This window comes from Pantherophis guttatus, chromosome 1 (genome assembly GCF_059756535.1).
Source record: "Pantherophis guttatus breed Tessera chromosome 1, ASM5975653v1, whole genome shotgun sequence".
NCBI classification, from domain to species: Eukaryota; Metazoa; Chordata; class Lepidosauria; order Squamata; family Colubridae; genus Pantherophis; species Pantherophis guttatus.
This window is the reverse complement of record NC_142063.1, coordinates 56,275,535-56,295,768: the sequence shown is the minus strand read 5'-3', so window position 1 is coordinate 56,295,768 and position 20,234 is coordinate 56,275,535. Positions and strand designations below refer to the sequence as shown.

At 35.0% G+C, this 20,234-nt stretch overlaps 1 protein-coding gene across 1 annotated transcript in view; it reads right to left on the bottom strand.

Annotated features, from left to right (window-relative positions):
- Positions 1 to 3,559: 3,559 nt before the first annotated feature.
- The window catches only part of SEC23A (SEC23 homolog A, COPII component), a 35,317-nt gene continuing 18,642 nt past the window's right edge, over positions 3,560 to 20,234 (bottom strand). The window contains exons 10-20 of the mRNA XM_034418054.3: positions 19,309 to 19,432; positions 18,091 to 18,171; positions 15,386 to 15,475; positions 12,768 to 12,874; positions 11,440 to 11,593; positions 9,683 to 9,760; positions 8,801 to 8,962; positions 7,785 to 7,871; positions 6,601 to 6,756; positions 5,892 to 5,957; positions 3,560 to 4,638 (exon numbers count right to left, since the gene is read on the bottom strand). Coding sequence (XP_034273945.1) covers positions 4,549 to 4,638; positions 5,892 to 5,957; positions 6,601 to 6,756; positions 7,785 to 7,871; positions 8,801 to 8,962; positions 9,683 to 9,760; positions 11,440 to 11,593; positions 12,768 to 12,874; positions 15,386 to 15,475; positions 18,091 to 18,171; positions 19,309 to 19,432 — 1,195 coding nt within the window. The 3' untranslated portion in view covers positions 3,560 to 4,548. The remainder of the gene's footprint in view (positions 4,639 to 5,891; positions 5,958 to 6,600; positions 6,757 to 7,784; positions 7,872 to 8,800; positions 8,963 to 9,682; positions 9,761 to 11,439; positions 11,594 to 12,767; positions 12,875 to 15,385; positions 15,476 to 18,090; positions 18,172 to 19,308; positions 19,433 to 20,234) is intronic.

Below are 20,234 nucleotides of genomic sequence, written 5' to 3'. Positions count from 1 at the left end.
CTGTTTCCATACTGTTCATTTTCAACAATAAATGTTGCACATTAATTTGCTATAGTTTTTTTATAGCTAACCTGCATGTTAAAATATGCATTCTGAGAATGAAAACTATAATCTTGTGAGTGTATACAGTACCATGTTTGTTCTACTGTAATAATGAAAGTAGTTTGAAATAATGATTTAGAATAAACAAAACATATTGCAATGAATGGAAAAAAGTTAAAGCTGATTAAGGCAAAACTAACTTTAATTACATTAAACCTTAATTTATATCTCATTTCCCAGACAGTTTATTCACAAAGTATCCATTAATTAGAGCTGCACCATGTAATCTTACATGGAGATAATAAGGCCACAAATTAAGATACAAAATCACAAGCTGAAGAAAATGAGACCCTCAGCACAACAGCATCATGAAACTAACACAGAAGTCTGCATGACGGTAAGGTAATTAGAACCAGACTGAAGCTTATTTACACTGCCAAAAAAGTTGAACAATGACTCTGAAATGTAGAGCACATGACATAAGTAATTTAAAAAATATGTCTTCTGTAGTCTTCATTCCCTCATTGCAGTTGCTATAATCAAGTTCTGTGTTTGTGTGATAATTTAGCTCCACAGCTTAAATTTGGATGAGCTCTGCTTTACTGTATTGCCACAAAGTACATAAAAAGCTGGGGACTTCACAAGCACCTCTGACTATCATAGTAATGTTAATTTCCCACTCCTCATTGTTCTCTCAAATATTTTGCTTGATGTCTTCAGAGACTCCTTTTAGGAATTGTTGTATTTGAGAAAACAAGTTTTCTCTTCAGATGGCCAGTCTTTGTTGTTGCTATTGTTGTTGTTAGTTGCGAAGTCGTGTCCAACCTATCTCGACCCCATGGACAACGTTTTGTCTCTATGTAAATGAAAGTCACATGAGCAGGATCTGCTAAACCAGGGCTGTCAAACTCCCAGCCTGCAGGCCGGATGCATCACGCACTGGCCACGCCCACACCCGGTTTAACGAAGGGGGGGAAAGTCCCAATACATCACATGATACCATCGTGATGCTGTAAGTTTGACACCCCTGATGGCCTTGCATGAAGCAGGATTGCTGCAATTTGTTATATACCTTTGGGCATACCTATAGGAAAGCTGCAAGAGCCTTATCTAAGCTTTCTAGAGCAATGTTTGCCAATCTCACTGGCACTAGGAGCTCAGTAAGATGGCGTGAATCTTCAAGACCAGGTGTATTATTAGTGAGCCTAGTCTACAGAGATAAGTGGTAGAACAAATGACTTTATAAGTGGAAGTTGGAGGGCTACAAACCTAAGCAGTAGAAAGAAAAATCAGGGAACACCCAAGGAGTTAATCACCGTATCTACCCTTTCAAAAAAGGCTGAGCAATTATCATTTTTGGTACTGGAGCATGCTGACCCTGTGGGATCTTACCAAATGAGCAGAAACAAATAGAAAAAGGTATTCTCCTAGGTAAGTAAGGCCCAAGCTATAAAGGGCTTTATAAATGACAATCAACATCTTGAATCACATCTGAAAGCCAATTAGTAACCAATGCAGCTTGTAAATTAGAGATGTAGCAAAATGACACATTCCCATTATTCATTGTAGTTTCATTTTAGACCAGCTGTAGCTCCCAGATGATCATCAAGAATGCATTAGTCCATACAAAAGGTGATTAAGGCATAAACAGACTACCCAATCCAGAAGCCATAATTGGAGCATCAAACATCACTGAGCAAGGGCACCCTGGCACAGTTGCCATTTGCTTACTAAGCAAGAGCAGAAAGTCCAGAACACCAAAATTATATACAAATTCTGCCCGATAGTAGAATCCCATCAGTAATTAATTTTGGAAGATCCCTGGAAACAGCTTATTAAATCCAGACGCTCAGTCTGAGTCCAAGTCTGTTACTCCCCATCCAAACTCTACAAACCTCCAGACACCAGGACAGAACACTGTTTGATCAATCATGGATTGGGATATACAGCTGCACATCATTTGCTTATGGATAATACCTGACCCAGACTGCCAAATCTTTCCGAGATGGGAATGGGAGAGAATAATGGGCTCCAAGGGACTCTACACAGCATTGGGGCAGCTGCAGGTCTTACACAGGAATTCAACTTGCTACCACCCAAGATCAGCACAACACAGCCTCATTTATCAACACTCCCAGTCCAGCTGTGAAGATTCACCCTATCAATTAACAGAAGCCTTGCTAGTTAGGAAATGGCTCCAAATTATTCAGAGTGGCTAAAATTGAAAAGGATAGTAAAGTAATAGAGAAGAGTGCAACATGAGAAGCAAGCACTAAAATATCAGATACATTAAAAGGGAAACAAAATTAAAATAATACATTGGCTATATATGCAACTAACTTGGCACCAAAAATTATTTTAAATATGCGTTATTCAACAAACCTGAATTACCCTTCTATATCAGCAAAATGACTGTGGTTTAGCAAGCTTGCTATCAATTGCTGTTACCACTAATGACATCTCAAAGATCCTAACCTATGAAACAAATTTGCATGCATGTTCAAAGTATTTTCTGTTCATCTAATTGATTTTTGACTGTGTTTTGTATATGAACTATTTACTATACATGTTTGTCAATTAGCAAGAAGTGTGTCGGGGATAGAAAACCAAAAATAGGAGAGCATTCTGGATTCAAGCCATAGTTAAAATGTGCCAATGTTTATAACCCAACTGCAAAAGTGTAGACTGTTTCCATTATATAGATGGAATTTGTTCAAGCAAACTACCTATAAAACAAATCTTAGTTTAAACTATGTGAAAACTAAATTTTAAAAAAGTAGTATCACATTTAGATTGGCATAAAATGATCAAGAAATTGTGGTAGATAAATCAGTAAAAATGTGTCTCCTTTTTGTGATATGGAATCACAGAAGTTGTTATTAAAATCCATGCATTCATGCTCAAGTTCTTAAGGGCTTCACATAGATGGCACTTTAGGAAAAAAGAATGCTCAGACAGACATATGTTTTGGCTGATTTACTAAGACTCTTTCTACCCTACTAAAGACCTGACAATACATTAATTTGGGTGTTGATATTCATTTACTAACTTCAACTTATAAAAATGAAGCACAGTCTGCTTCATCTATTTGAAATATTTTAACCTGCTTTTCAACAGAGTAAAAAGCATAGCTTGGACCTGCACCTTTACATTGGAGGGGGGGGGGGGCAACCCTCATAGGTACTCATCTCAAATAACAGTTCTAATAAGGACCAGCTAAAATGAGGAACCATCAAGCAAAGTTATTCTTTCCCAGTCAAGCTACAAATCCCCCCTCTCTTTCTCCTAGAGTCAAAATGAAGGGTGCTTAAGTCAAGGTTGCAAAGGATATTGTTTCTTGAAATGAATTGTCAAACTCCTCCTTTGGCTCAATTTCTATTCGTTTTGGGGCCAAGGAGCTCACACATTGTAATATATATAATGCAAGGCCACAGGATATGTCTTGATATCTATATTTAAGAATACCTTTGTACCTTTATCAAATATTGAGTATAGAAATAGCTTCAACAAGCCAATCTGTATTCAAACAAAAGAAACTTTATTAAAGATATGTACATGTGTGTAAATATAGATTTTCTCAAAAAACAAAGCTAAATATTATCAGATTTGTAATCATTATGGCGTGTAGTGTACAATACTGTTTGGAAAAGAATTGCTACCTATATAATTTAATAGCAAAACAGAAAGAGAACATAGCACAAGAACACACAATTTTATACTGTTATATAATTATAAGAAAAAAAGTATATTTGGGAAACAGACAATAGTTTTTATTTATAGTACAATTTTTGTATTCTCCTGCAAAGACATTTGCGACAGGCATAGGATATTAATTTGCCTTTCTTGAACTCAGTCAATTTTATAGCGTTTGAATAATTGTAGCAAGATTGACACTAGAAGTCTATCAAAATATAAGCTTTGGATAACAACTGGATAACAATTCTTTTTCAATCTCTGTTTGCTTGGTTTCTTCATATAGAAACAATTTATCTACCAAACAATGAAAAACAAAACTATTAAAACATCCATGTATAGCTAAACAGAGAAAATAAATATTTTCAGATATCACCAAGTTGGATTTGTAGTATCTTATCAATTTCTTCTGCTAGTGAAAAGGTATAAGCATGATTATGCCATATTTTTGCAGTGCAAACCAGAATGGTACTTTCCACCATTAGAATATTTTTTTAAAAGCTAGTTATTAATGGACTAAGGCAGCGGTCTTCAAACTTGGCAGCTTTAAGACTTGGGGGCAAGTCTTAAAACTGTCAAGTTTGAAGACCTCTGGACTAAGGCAATCTAAAAGATTTCTCTCAATATTCCTATTTCATTTACTTTTCAAAATTATGTTTGTTCTTAGGCCTTTGATAATAAACACTCTCTTAAAAATTACATTTTTATAAGATGTAGTTAGGCAGCTTGGGCATTCCGTTTTACAATTACATACAAAGAATAATAAAGTGAAAATGTTTCAACTTGTCAGCATGTGTAAAATTCCACATTTTTTCAAGCAGCACTTGATACAGCTAGTTTCTTCAAATGATCCATGAAGACCTGCAGACTGACATCATCCGTAAGAATTGGTGCTCCAGATTCCTATTACAGAATGGAAAATGTTAGCAGCCTTCTCTGTCAGGGTGCCTGCCTTATGATACAGCCTCTCCCCGGAGATACAGACAGTCCTGGCTTTGTTGGCCTTCAGAAAAGCAGTGCATATCTGGCTTTTCCCCAGGCAGTGAAGCTAGGATGTTGACAGAGCTGGCATGGGGTGGATGGATGTTAAGTTTTACTGGGGCCTTAACCAGGTTATTGTTTTAAACTGTGGTTTTTAATGTAATGTGTTATTTTGTTCACTCAGTTTTCCTTTTGATAGATGGGCAGCTATATACATTTTCTAATAAAGACTTTGTGTCACATAAATATATTACAAGGAAGCAAAAGCAGCTGTGACAAATGAGTTGGGCTGCCTATGTGCAACTACTCTTCCTTCAGATATGTATGTGGCACTGTCAGGAATGCTGCCCCTCCTGGTCATTTTTTTTATAGATTTAAAAATATTGTGAGGTGAGAATAGTGCAAAACAAACATTGATTTGTAGCAACATCCTTATTTCTAAGAATGCATCCTAGCCTCAGAGTTCCATTCCTTTAAACTTAACCAGTTTGCCATCAATGAATGGACATTTTTTGTGCTCTGTGGTACAGACATCTGTTGTTGGAATTTCTGGTCTTATTCTTTACACCTTATATTTAGTTTCCCCATTAAAATAACTGTCTCAACAGTTATTTTAATGGGGGTAATAAGTTTGCCTTTTGAAAAATATGTGTAAGAATAGAAAACTATTTAAAAACAGACGCTGTGTATCTTGGATTCAGACCTCACATTTGCTTTGCAGTTTAGTTCATGAGCACATTGTTCTTTCATTTCCCGAATCTGTCTTCTAAAAAAGTGAGTCATTTTTGACTGTCTGTATCTACTAGAATAGTTATCTATAATACAATAAAACTATTAATCTATTTTTCAGTAGATATACACAGTATAAATATATCCAATATAGTTTTATCAAATTCTTAAATGTTGGAAACAAAAGCAGTTTTTTAAAAAATTACACTTTTAATAACTTTGAAGATTTGCCTTACTTAAAAAGTCTCAAAGAAAACTTTCTATCAAAAATGTATGTCTAATTCTAGAAAAAACTAGTACATTTTCTTAATTTAATAAGTAGTTAATTTACCACTCCATCTTAGTACCTACCTTTAGTCCTTAATTTGAAGATGCCCAGAAATGTTAACACAGAAAATAATATTTTAATTACTCTATGCAGGTTGATTAATTATGCTAAAGCTTACCTGTCCCCAAGCATACATATTATTATGTGTTTGAGATGGATTTACTTTAGAAAGTAGAAAACGGGCCTTGAAAGAAAGAAAGAAAAATATAATTTTATTAAATAACAATTAAAATGGTTTCAATCACAGCATGTACACTATTCCTATAACAAAGTCAATTCTCATAGCATTTGCATTTGTATGAGACTTTGTGACAATCTGTAGGTCTTTATGGTACATTGTGTCCTTACCTATATATTTCCTTATGAATCGAAGAACAAGATCAATGCATACTAGTATTAATAGTTTTCTCTCTATTATTTATATAAATATACTACTCTTAAGTACTAATATATATCAAAAGAACTGCACACCCCCAAATACTGATGTTCTTCTTTAACAACCAAATATCACATCTTTGAGCAACAATGTGCTAATTCAATACAGTAGAGGTTTCACATCATTCCAATACTGCACTGGAGAAAGCATGACAGAAATTAAAGTATTTACAGGATATTCTGTAAGTGGTTCTCAACTGGGAATAAAGCCACTGTTTGTATGTTTTGATTATATGAAAGACTGTCTCTCCCAAGCTCAACACGCAGGATAATACATACTCAATCATGCTCCCTTTAATTATATGAAATAAAGCTTACCAAAGAATTCTACCAAAACAATCTGTTTTTTTATTTAACAGACAGTCCCCCAGGTAGAAATCAAAGTAACTTACTTGACTACCTCCATGTTCAGTATCAATGTATCGTGGCATTGGAAATCTTGAATGAAGTATTTCCTGTGCATCATCAGTTGGGGCTTGGAGCAAATGACGAAAGTTTTCATATTCTGGCATATCCTGATAGCCTGATTTGCGCCACTGAGCTATAGTCTAGAGACAGCAATTCAACATTCACTGTTTAGTGAAAATTTAATATAAATCGGTTTTAATAGTAAGATTGTTAGATCAAGGTAAATCAATATTATTATTTTTGCCATTATTATTATTCAATTATTCATATGCTGCCCCAGTTACCAGGCAACTCTAAAGGGATTTGGATTAAATAGGATTAAAACAACTAAATAACAACTACAGACCAAATACAAACACTGAAAGAGTACCTGGAGGATAATACCACAATAGACTATCTAATGATTAATTTTAGTACTGCAATCGTTTTTTTAAGAGCAACTCAATAATTATGGCATTTCATTAAATCCTTAAAAACAAAAAAACAATACATTCATATTTTCAAGAAATGTGGTTATGAATATTTAATATTCATGTATCTAAAATATACTTGTATCATAAATTGCCTACTTAGTTCCACGCATGCCATGTGATAATTCAAATTGACCAAAACTTTAAAAAAATAATAACTTACTGGGTAATAGCAGATTTTTATTGACTATACTAGATAACACTTTTTTATCAGTTGTTAAAATCCCTTTTTAATATTTTTATTAAATTTAAAAATGAATAAAAATGAATATTAAAAGTAAAAAGTTAAAAAAAAAGAATCAGACAAAAACCAAGATAAAAGTGCAAAGAAAAGAAAAAGTAATGGGAAAAAAGAATCTCATATGTAACCATTTATAGGACATGTAAAAATACTATATAGTGCAGTATATGTATCAACCTGTCTCTTCCACACTGAGCAAAGAAAAAGATAACAGACGTGAATACAGATATAGCAGGGAAAAGAAGAGAAAAAATGATGATGATAAGAAAAAAGGAGTTCATGCCTACTTCTGGTTCTGAATCTGCCCATTACTGATTTCTTAGCTCCTTTTTTCCCCAGATTAAATAGTAAATTTCCTCAGAGACTGAGTACCATTTCAAAAATAGCAAAATTTATATATAGTTGTAGTTGCTACTCAAAAACTTTTCTAAAGAAAACAAAAATCATTTCCTCTTACCTCTCCGTGATAAATAAGAATTTGGAAAAAGGTGTCCATGAGAAGTATGCGATCAGGCAGAATACTGCTGCTGTCTAAAAGAACAGGCTAATATAAAAAGGAAACATGTTTCATTAAATATACTTGAAACTATCAAAAACGTTTAAAGACAGTTTTGTGTCAATTAGTTAGGAAATAAAATATTTATAATGTATTCTTATTTTGTTTAATTATAGTTTAAGCATGAATCTTATAAGCATGTTTCAATAACAATAATAATAACAATAACAACAACGAAGTGTATGATTCCATGTTTTGGGATCCCCTGATACCTTGATTCAGTAGGCAATGCGTTTTACAGTAACATTAACCCTCACTTACATTCTGTTTAGCATTAAATAATTATACAGGTTTCATACCTCTCATTTATAACATATATATAAAAGACCTTTTTTAAAAAAAAAAATATGTGATTTTAAAAGTGTATGGAAAAAGCAGTGAACTCTCATCCTGTAACTTATTTATTTATTGTATTACATTTAAATGCCATCCCACTCCAAAGAAACTCCGACCAAGTTTTTGCCAACCAATACTACCTGGTGGCAATTCCTGATCTTCCCTTCAGAAAACAGAGAGCAGTATGCTCTTTTGGGAACAGCATTCCAGGCCAGAGCAAGTTTTGAATAGCCAGCTGATGGCATTTAGCACATGATTAAAAAGCAATCTTCAATAAAGAATTTTTCCACTTTTGCATTGCACAAAATTAAATTTTGGAAGAGGAAGGCAATAATTAGAAATTCCTATTCCAAACAAAAAGGATTCCACTTTAAATTGCTGTCAATCAATGTTGAGTCTACCATTTTGTGACAAATTAAGACATATTCAATTGTTTTATTTCATGTTTTTGATGCTAAGCTTATTTGATCTGCTTAACATATATTTCAATCTGAGCCCTTGTAACAAAATAGCATATGCATTAAAAAAAATAGGATGAAGCAAAATCTGTTCTCTTGGATTTTTCCCCCTATGTGCTATACCTCTGGAGGTCCATTAAAAGAGTAGGCATAAAGAATTGGTTGAATCATTATAAGTGACTGAGTCAGATCTTGACGCATGAAGTGATGGCGATAATAAGAACTTTCATCAGGACTGTTATTGAAAACTTGCAAGAAAGGAGATCTTCTTAAATGGAACATAAACTGCAAAAGAAAACAAGTCCAACATAACTCTACTATAGCAAATGTTTAACCTCATTGTGCATCAAATTCAGATCAGTGCACTAACATTATCTGATGAAAAATGTTTTGGATTCCTCTCTTGAAACATCTACAGTATAGATTAATGCATATAATATTGTCTCAGTATGTAGATCTTATAATCAAACTTTTAAATATAATGAATCTTTTAGTTCATGATGAAATCAAGCAGTATTCACAAATAACACACAATCAATTTAATCTTGAAAAGTAGCAAGTAATATCCTTTAGGAGAAAAAAAAACAGCTTTGCTTTTCTAGTCTGATTGGTAAGACTCTGACTTCTATTATAACTGCAACCTCTCTGCAGAGGTTTAGATCGCATTACCACCACCACCCCAAAAAAGTCCAATAGAGCTCATGCACAAAATAATTTTACTGAAATGTCGCAGAGTTGTAACCTACTGTTTTTCACCTTTTCAGGCAGCCTTTGCTCATGGTTCTCTATCAATTTTTTTCTAAATCCTCATCTCTAACATTTTTACAGAGGACTGGAGACAGGCACTTCCACTTCCATTAACCGAGTTGCTTGCCTCAACATCTCCAAGATGCAGATAACAATAATTTTCCAGTGTATTTCACCTCTAATTTGTCATAAAATGAACTACACTGCATTGACAACTTTTTTTTTGTCAGACTGTAATCATGCATTATTCTTACTCACCTGTGGGTAAAGGGAAAAAGTTTCTGAAAATCTGAAGGAATTTGGGTCATCCTTATGATATTCTCCAAATTTCTGGCACTGTAAGATTTAAAAACAAAGTCAATGTGTTCAGTATGGCATTTTTAATATTATGTTGTAAAATAATATGTACTATATCTTCCTCTAAAAGTCTGCAAACCAGATTTCAGAAAAGTGAAATCTTGAGTCAATCGGTATCCAGAAATATTACATCAACTTTAATAGCCAGGAATATCTCTAAATAATAGTTTCTCTATTTTGTATGCTACTTTTTTGCTCTCAATTATGTTCACAACTATGATTTCCAGACAATAAAGTGTTAACTTAAATGGACAGCAACTGAGAAAAACTATGGCAACTTACATATGTGGAGAGAAACTCTGTTAATATAATAATTATACAAGTAGCAATCACCTTCAAATAAATATTTTATTTCTTACATTAACACTTTATTATACAATATGTCAAATTAAAAACCAACTGTCAATTTTCCTAATATTTTTCATCACACAATGAGCAGGTTTTTCAGGTGTTTATTGTTCCCAGTTATGGTTTTAGTATTTTTAAATCACTGGATTTGCATCAGACCTAGCAAAGGGACATGTTCAGTTATAAAAGAAATTAAAAAGCACAGGTTTAGGGAAGAATGTCGCAGGTGGCAGTCAGGATATTCCTTATAAATAAGTAACAGAGGCTAACAGAAGATCCAATTCAGAACATGCTTCATAGTGGAAGAAAACATGCAGATGAGATGTGTGGGAGCTTTCTTGCTGGCAAATAAGAAAAATGAGAGCCTTAGTTTGGCATGAACTAGATTAAAAATACCTACTTCTTTACTAGGATCATAATCCATTGGACTCACAACAGCTATATGAAGTCATTGTTAACGCAACATGCTATTAATATGTATTTATAAATAGCATATTAAGTTGGATTGTTAGTATGTGCTACTTGTTCTTAACAAGGTATTTTACTACTTAAGAACTATTTCATGCTTAGATATAAACGAGGAAAGGATTAACAATAACAAAATACTGTTCTTTACACATCATTAAATATTATTAGCATTATTACCATGTACACTAGCCTAATCTCAATAGACTGGATTCAAAGAAACCATTCTGTTCATAGCCGAAGAAAAGCTCTAGGCAGAAATCTGATTTAACAATCAGAGAAAAGGAGGGAGGTGATTTCTGCTAATTCTCCATCAGTGAGCTAGAATGTTCTAAAGAGGTTCTATGCCCTAAAATATATTATGGGTAAGAAAGGAATAATAAAAACTACCCCCTAAACTACCCAATTATTTAGGAGCAGGAATGCTCTGTCTGCAGCCAGCCTCTGCTTAAAGAAGATCTGGATTCAGTTTAAGATTTATCGCTGAAAATCTCTACTACAGGAATTGCTCAATCAACTAAAAGTGGGCTAAAAACTATTATCCATAAATATTCAAATAGGCTTTCCAAATTGTTACTCTGCTGAAAAGAAGCTCTATCAATTCTGATTTCTAGAAATTTTTTTGAAGTAGTTAGCAATAATTAATCATACAAGATCACTGCCATGGTGCCTATATTTAAACATAGGATCTTAATTGTTCTTTTATGTCTACAATAATGGAAACAAACGGTTGAGGAACAAATATGGAACAATAACTCTTCTGAAGTGTAACCTCTGGATAAACATCTCTGAAGAGACTTCATCCTTGAAAGGAAACAGTTTCTAAAACATTTTGAATGCCTTACCAATCTGATAAGCTGTCTGTCCAACCATCTAAGCACATCAGGTCCTTCTTCGGTTTCAGCTCTATAGACTGCTAATCTTGCCATAAGAATGGCAGCTGCTTCCTGGTCAAAAGAAGCCGCAATGTTTTGAATCTGTGTCTGAGCATCTGCCCAGCTGCAAAACAAAAAAAGCAATTATTTTATCACAAACTTAGCCAAAAAGCAGCAAAAACAGCAATTTATAATTTTGTCACTTGAACAAATCTGAACTTTTCTTCATATTCATTTTCAACACTATAGCAAAGCATTCTTTGCAGAACAACCAGCAATTAATATTTCCCAGAAGAAAGTGGTATCAGATATGGATAACCACATACTGTACTAGCAACAAAATTCTCCCAGTCCCCACAAAACTTGTGACTTTTATCCTAGTTTAAGTATATTTTTTGCACAAATCAAATCATTTGGGTTTTTAATTTTTTTATCCAACTTCACCTTCTACATAATACCCAATATTTATTATATATGTTTATTATATGACCAATATTATTAGTTCTCAGTATTAACCCTCCAACGTAAAACAAAATAAAATCCAATGTAGGAAAAACCCTTCCTAATTCACATGGGAAGTTTTGCAGGATTCCAAATGCATAGTAGATCTGCACTGCAAGCAAAATGTTGCCAGTTTAAATAAAATGTTATCAAGCTTTACAATTTGAGCAGAAATAATTATATTTGTTTTATGAAATTTGGATTCAACCTTTATAATTAAAAACAATCCACAAATGGATATTGAAGGAGAAAAGATGACATTAGAGTAGATAAATACATTAAACCCCTCTCCAAATACACTTTTCCAGAGAAAAATAAACTTGTCAGCAAAACCACAGACATTTGGAAAGGCAAAGAATGTCGATAAACTGGAAAAAGATTCCAAGAGGTAGACTTAAGAGGAACGAGGGACACTTTGATAAAACCCATAACAAGAACTCTCTAGAAATAAATTATATTTATGAAATACTATCACACTGTGTATGCCCCAATATTGTAAATTTGTCTTTTGCCAACCAATTTGTACTTCAACAGAATTGTGTACATGTCTCTGATTCAAAATGAATTCTAAACAATTGTTTTACAATGTCGTTGCTCTCTCTTTCTCCCCCCACTCCCAACAACTCTGTTCTATATAAAAAACTAACTTCTCAAGCATATAAATCTGGTTTAAAATTGCAGCCTAAGATGCAAAGTTTCAACTTGTCTATCAAAGCATCACTTCCCTATTGCATACTATTAACTAATATACAAATCATTCAGATGTCTGGAATGCTACACCAAAAATTAATGCTTACTTTCTGGCAATAGTGGTTACTCTAATCCGTTTTTGTCCACTTGAATGCTGATATTGAGTCACAAACTGAATTGCACCCCGTCCACCTTGAGGAATTGGAGCATTGTGCTGTTTTGACAAGAGAAAAGGTAGATAGAGTCACAAAGACATTGAGAAAGGAATTTAAGGAGGTAATTATATTACCCAATCTATTCTAAAAATTACCTGCCAAAAGCAAGCTAAATTACCAGATCTGTAAATTTGTTCCTCAACTTTAGCTATATCCAGGGGTGAAATGCTCCCGGTTCAGACCGGCTCAGGCGAGTAGGTAGCAGAGATTGAGGCTAGTTCGCCGAACCGGGAGCAATGGCTGGCTGGCCATGTCCCTGAACCGGTCTATGGCCCGCAGTCCTGCCATGCTTGCCTGCCTTCCATGCTGCCTTCCTGGTGTCCTGGTGGCCAGCATGCGAAAGCAAGCAAGCAGAAGCCCACGTGGAAGGCAGGCAAGCATGGCAGGGCTGCGGAGAAGGAGCTAGCACCTTACTCGCCCCCACCACCACCACAACTCAAGCAGCAGCTTCCCAGCTCAGCCCTGACAAGCTATGCATCCATAGCAATGGGATGGTTTTGTTCGCCACGGTGGTGCTTCGGGAGGGCAGGTGGACATATTCATTATAGTTGTCAGCTGCAGATGTCCGCCTGCCCTCCCAAAGTACCACCGCAGCGAACAAAACAACCCCACTGCGCTGTGCCTCCTTCTGCAGCCAAAGGCGCCCAGCCGTGCGTGCCCTTTCCTCAAATGGGCTGTGCATGGGGCTCTTGGAGAGAGAAAGAGCAAGAGAGCTCTCCAACGTGTGTGTGTGTGTGTGCGTGCGTGCGTGTGTGTGTGTGTGAGGGAGGGAGGGAGCGATCTGAAGCCAAGGCACCCAAACTTCTGGCACCCGGGGGGGGGGGGTTCTGAGCAGCCCTGAGTCAGCCAGCGAGACTCAGGGAGTAGGTCAGGTGGATCTGGCTGACTCAAGGCTGCTCAGAAGCTACCAGAGGTTTGGGTGCTTCGGCTTCAGATCGCTCCCTCCCTCCCTCCCTCCCTCCCTCACACACAAACACACACACACACACACACACACACACACAAAAACAGAGGTTGGAGAGCTCTCTTGCTCGCTGTCTCTCCAAGCGCCCCATGCACAGCCAGTTTGAGAAAAAGGCAGAGACAGCTGGGCACGTTTGGCTGCAGGAGGAGGCCCAGGTGGAAGGCAGCTTTTTCAGCAGCAGCCCCCTCCCCTCTTTGGATTGCCCTGCAAGGGGGAGGCTCTGCCTTTGCAGAAACAGGGTGGGCAGTTTGTACGGAGGATTGGCGGTGGGGAGGGGAATGCACAGCCCTCTGGGATGAAGAGCACAGCAAGAGAAAGCTCCAAGGTTCGCCTGGGCAGTCAAGCCAGAGGGAAACTCAAAGCGTTGAGGGCTTCAGAAAGGCAGAATGTGCTTTTGAGCAGCTCCTGGCTTGTGACAGAAAGTGCTGCTGTTCTGTGTCAGAATCTGGAGCTCCTGGCTCTAACAGTGAGTGACGTCAAACTGGCCACGCCCACCCAGTCACATGACCACCAAGCCACACCCACAGAACCGGTAGCAAAAGAATTTAGATTTCACCCCTGGCTATATCTAACTATATCTAAAACTGGACCTTTGAAATACACATAGATTTCTCAAAACAAAAATGGTTCTTAATCAATATTGATAATAAATCTTGTTCTATATTAAATTGGACATGTTAACAATTCTTAACACAGAAAAATTTCCAAGTGCTATATGTAGCATTGTAATGTAACAGATTAAGATAAATAACATTATTTTCCTCATGACTATTGATGTTAATTTGTCTGCACACATCTATTGAGTTTATGGCACAGATAAGATAAAGCAGGACCTTCCTGTTTCCTATTCTTTATCAAAGAGGACTGTTTACAATGCTTATGTCTCATCAAATTGACACAATTCAAATGAAGAACATAGAATTTGCTTTTCTTTATCTTTGATGGTCAAACAAAACAATTTCATCTGTTTTTCCCACACTCTAATTTTATTTTGTGATTCTGCTCTGATTAAAATAACTTTAATCTATTATTTCTAAAACGTATCTTACTGTAATTGATGGAAGCAGCCGAGAAGGATGAAGGCAGAGAACAGAAAAGTAATTGCTGCTCTCCTCTGGAAACAGTTATATAGTAATTGCCAGTTTGACCAGCCTTATTTGAATATGCAAATATTAGGGAACTAAATTTAGTTAGTCATAAACCAGACAGCAAAATTACTCAGTTTTCTATTGATGTGTTGATTCTTCTTTGACAAAGAATTTATCAATAAAGTAGGAATTTTTAAAACGAAACACTGAAAGATGTGCTATAGAAAACTCAGCTTTTAGATTACTACATGCCTTCTTCTCTAAAATTTTGCTAGATTTCATTTCTATTAATATCCATATTTAAATACTATTCCCCAAAGCCAACTAAGGCAAGCCATTAGTCTATTTTCATAAAAATACAGTATCGTTGCAGGAACACTTAATTGTAAAATTACAGTAACTCCCTTTTTACAACCCTGTTATTCTCAATAAAGGATGTTCAGCTATTTTTATCTTACCTGATTCACCACCTCAAAATACAAAGCTAAAGTTGTAGTAGGATTAAGTCCACAAATCTTCCATTGACAAGTACCTCCTGTTCCTATTTCCTATAAGGAGATTGCAAATGAATTTGTAGTAATAATACAGTCTGCTACATATTAGTAAAACTTTCTGGCTTTAAATATATTACATTAGAACACCTCTTTTTGGTTTATATAGATGCAGAAACCTTATGAGACTTTTTTTCATGATACCTGAGATAACACAAATCAGCAACAACTACTAATAATTTAGAAGGAAGAAAGTAAAAAGCAAATACAGACTAATTTTTTTGGGCGTTTCCTCCCTACAGATTCAATACCCAGTGGCATGTTTCCTTTGAAGTGAAGTCCACATAATCATTATTTCTAGAACTCTAATAATGCCCTCTCCAAAAAGAATAAACATTTTCAAAGGCTTAACTCATTTTATAAAAAAAAACATTTTGAGAGACTAAAGCCTACTTCAGATGCATGATGGAGTATCTAACAATGGAAGCAACAAAATGCCACCTTATGGCCAAAAAGAAAACAACAGAGTATCTATACTGATACTTAGCAAGGGGTTCCTTGCGCAGATCCAAAAAAATAAACAAAACAGGAAATTCTCGAATAATGAAGTTACAAATGCTTGAACAGTTATACAACAGCTATTTCAGTGGCAGAAACCAGAAAGACAGCACAAGGGGTAAAATAAATGAGCTCAAACTTTCTTATCTACCTTACCTCTAAAAGCTTCAAAAGAATGTTGCTAATGTAATTGTATGATGTTGTAAAGTCTGTGTCTGCACTTTGGAGTCAGTTTTGAATCCTGGCAACTGCCTGGACTAGTTCCTGCAGTTATATTTCATGATGCAGTGTACATGAATCCTTAATCAAAGAATAAATCCAATGTTTCACCAATGTTTCCCCCGTTTGTCCACCAAATCTGCTCCAGAGGATTCTAAAATCCTCTACGGTGGATTTGGAGGACACAAGGAGGCCAGCAGAAGAAAAGAGAAAATCTGAATCAGACCTTTGGATGCCACTTTTTTTTATAAGAAAAAAAATCTAGTGAATGATGATGGTGTATACACCACCCGACTCCCACTGATTCTGAATGTTAAGTAAGAGAAAACAGAATGCAATTAAAAAGATATCTATTCTTGAAATTAAGAGTCATTTTGGCCTAAAATTGAAGACTACTGTAGTCAAAATTTTGTTTTAAAGATATATAGATGATAGTAGATGGAAATAATAATAGATGGAATCCAAAGTCTCATGGGCAGACCATTTGCTTTCTTCTTACCCATAGTTCCCTGGGTAGCTCAGAATTTGCTCTAGAAGATTGGACTTTTACACCATTTCTGAGCAGATTTTGAGGATACAGAATCTCTCACAAGAAAAAGGAAATCAAAAGGAAAATCAGTAGTATTTTATACAGAGAATTAAGAGGCTTTTCCAGAACATCTAATTGTCCTCATGCAAAAATCCTATCCACAGGTTAGGAAGCCACAGAACAGATGGCAAAAGAGTGAAACAAGACTGTACACTTTATTATTGTTATTGTTATATCTTTATCCTGCAATGTTAAAATATAATGTATATGACAATGATCATATCTAATACTCCTGCCTCCTATTTTCCCGCAAAAGCAACCCTGTGAGGTGAATTGGGCTGAGAGAATGATTGGTCTAAAAGACACCTACCTGGTTTTCAGGACTAAGGGAGGCCTAAAAACAGTGTTTCCTGGTTTCTAGACAAGCACCTTAACTACTTCCCTAAACTGTCATATTCTTCCTACATGTGGAATGCATATTGGGGGAAGCTTGTTTGGAAGAAGATATATGTGTTTTTAAAATTAAAGGAGGAAAATCAATAGCCTGTTCTATTCTAATGACACTACTCTGATAGCTGAAAATGCAAATGATCTGCAAGCACTAGTAATGAAAGCACAGTGAAAAAATGAAAGTAAAATTGAAGACCAAATTAATAGCAAAAGGTACAGCAACCAGCCTTAGAATTGACAGTGTAGCTACTGAAATGCCGAATAATTTCTACCTTTTAAGATCAACTAGCAACAGTAAAGTAATCAGCAATCAAGAAATATGTCACAGACCAGAACTTAGTAAAGTAGCAATGAAAAAAAGATATTCAGATGCCATATTATGTGACACTATAGAAGCGAAAGCTGGACTTTAAAGCAGCAGCATAGAAAGAACATTGATATTTTGAAACTTTGGTGTTGGAGATGACTTCTTTAGAATATCATGAATAGCCAAGAAAATGAAAAAAATGAATCATCAAACAAATAAACCCAGCATTTTTGCTTGAGATACAAATGCCAGTTCAAATTATCCTACTTCAGACACATTATGTGAATACCAAGATATTTTTCTGGAGAAATCTTTAATGTTGGGGAAAGTGTAAAGAAAAAAGGATCAGCAGCAAGATGGAGGGACTCAATTATTGTGGCAATGAGTGCATCACTGGAAGAGATGAAGGGCCAGATCCTTCAGGAGAAAATCTATGTGATCACTAAGAGTTGACACTGACTTGATGGCATATAATCAAACATGTAACTAAGTAACAAAATAATTATTTAGGTTATTTTACAAAGAATAAAATTTCTATTGTATTTCATATGTTAAAAAGAGCAATGATATAGATTGACAGTATCTGTTTTTTGATTTTATATAACTTACATTTTCTGATACACAAGGGCTCTTAGAATTGAGAGATATACAGGGTCCAATTGCTCCAGATACCTTTATTTCTCTTGAAGTCTGCACAGATTTCAAAGTAAAAGAGAATAATATACAAAAGGTGGGTTAAAATTCACTCCAGTAATTTTACTGTAGCCTGTAAAAGTGAAACTAAGTAGTTGTGCAGAACCAGTCAATCTTTAAAAAATAATATCTATGATTTTGCTAAACAAATGGTTATGTTTCTTCCTCAAAACTATATATTTTGCATTAAAAGTTTTTCTAGTGTTTATTCACTGCTTTCTCATATTATTAAACCAAATTAGTCAGCTTTCTTTAAATTTAAAATATTTATTTTCCTTTAGAAGAGTACTAGGTTACAGGTGTTGGGTGATCTCTAGGATCAGGAATCTGAATTAGAATATTTCTATTGTCCTTTGAATCCTTATAATTTCCCAATTCAGCATTATATCAAATCATACTACGGATGTATAGAGGCCATGATTATAGAATTCTCACAAGTACTGGCTCACCAGGATGAGATGCTTTTAAACTGAGAATCCAGAACTTAGACTGAGCCCTCAGCATGAAAAATCTGCATTTACTATTAAAGCTATTGCCTCTTTTCAATATTATTTTATTTCTTGAGCAGCATTTCATTACTTGAGCAAAGTATGGATAAACCATATATATTACCTTGTTTTCATATGCTGCTGCTCAACTGTTGAAATGGCAGACAGGGAAAAATGCTCACATCGACAAAGGTTTCTATTAAATATTCAGTACATCATGTGAATGGAATCTAAATACCCTACTTATGATTATACTCCCATGCACTAGGGAGTTTGCTTTAACTGCACAGGAACATAAAATGCATTCAGCAATTTATTTTGTGGGTTTGTAAGAAATGAAATTAATATAGTTTAGCCAAACAATGAGTGCAGAATCACAGCTGCAGAGTTAAACGTTTACTTTGCATCTTTAACCCAAGAACATCAGTCAATGTTTTATTTCATTGTGAAAAGCTGTTCAATTTAAAGAGTTTATTTTCACAGTGAAATAAAGTACTTTAATCCAAGGTTTAAAAATTTAAGATGAATGTTACTGCTAGCAATACTCTCTTTCCACAAAAGTCTGTTTAGCTCTGAGTGCACAGTAAGATTTTATGGGATAAGAACACCAGAACCATATTTTTTAATAGTAAATGTCATTTCTTACCTTGATTTCTAAGGTACCTCCAAATCCCATCTTGAATTGTCCTTGTCCATCTTTTGTAAACACCCGCTGAAATGTTTGTTTGAACAAAGATGTATTGAAAGAGTCTCCCATTACCATGTAACCTCTACATGAAGACAAAAAAAAAAAAAAAAGACACAGATATGGACAGTCCTAAAGAACAGTTACATTATCATTTATTGCTTTCAGAACCTGGTCTCCAACTACAACTGGCATCTGTCATTTTACTTTATATATACTGAGTTTTTAATATACAATTTATTCAAGAGCATAATCTATATGCTATAAAAACTCTGATTCCCATAACTTTTAATTGGGGGAAAGGGTGCATCATAGAGTAATTAATTTTGAGCACGGTGTCTCAAACTACAGAATAGCTAAATTACAAAATGCATTCAAAATCCATGACCCATGACTTCCATGAAATTGAAATTTGAAAAATTTCATAAAACTGTTCATTATATAAAATTATCATAAAGCATTATGATATAATAGAAAATGTCATAAAAACGTTTCCTGTGGTGAACTCCTGATGTTGCTATACAGTTCAACATGGGTCTTTCAAGACAAATACATCTCTGAATACTGTACTTCCCTGAATTTTTAAGAAATATTAGAAGTTCTACTGTTGTTAAAGGCATTGAGGAATCTAATAAGGAAACATATCTGAAACAATGGCCCAAGGGATCATGGGTTGTCTAGTGAAGAAATAAAATTCACCAAGCAGGTGAATAAAATTCATTTGAAGAGCAGCTGCAGATACCACTGAATTTACAACCATTCATTCAGTGACCATTCAAAGCTACAAAGAAGCTGAACAAATGGATTTACAAATCATGCCTGAAGTTACTGTTGTTGCAGCAACTCTGTGGTCATGTGATCAAAATTCAATGTCTACCTGATACATA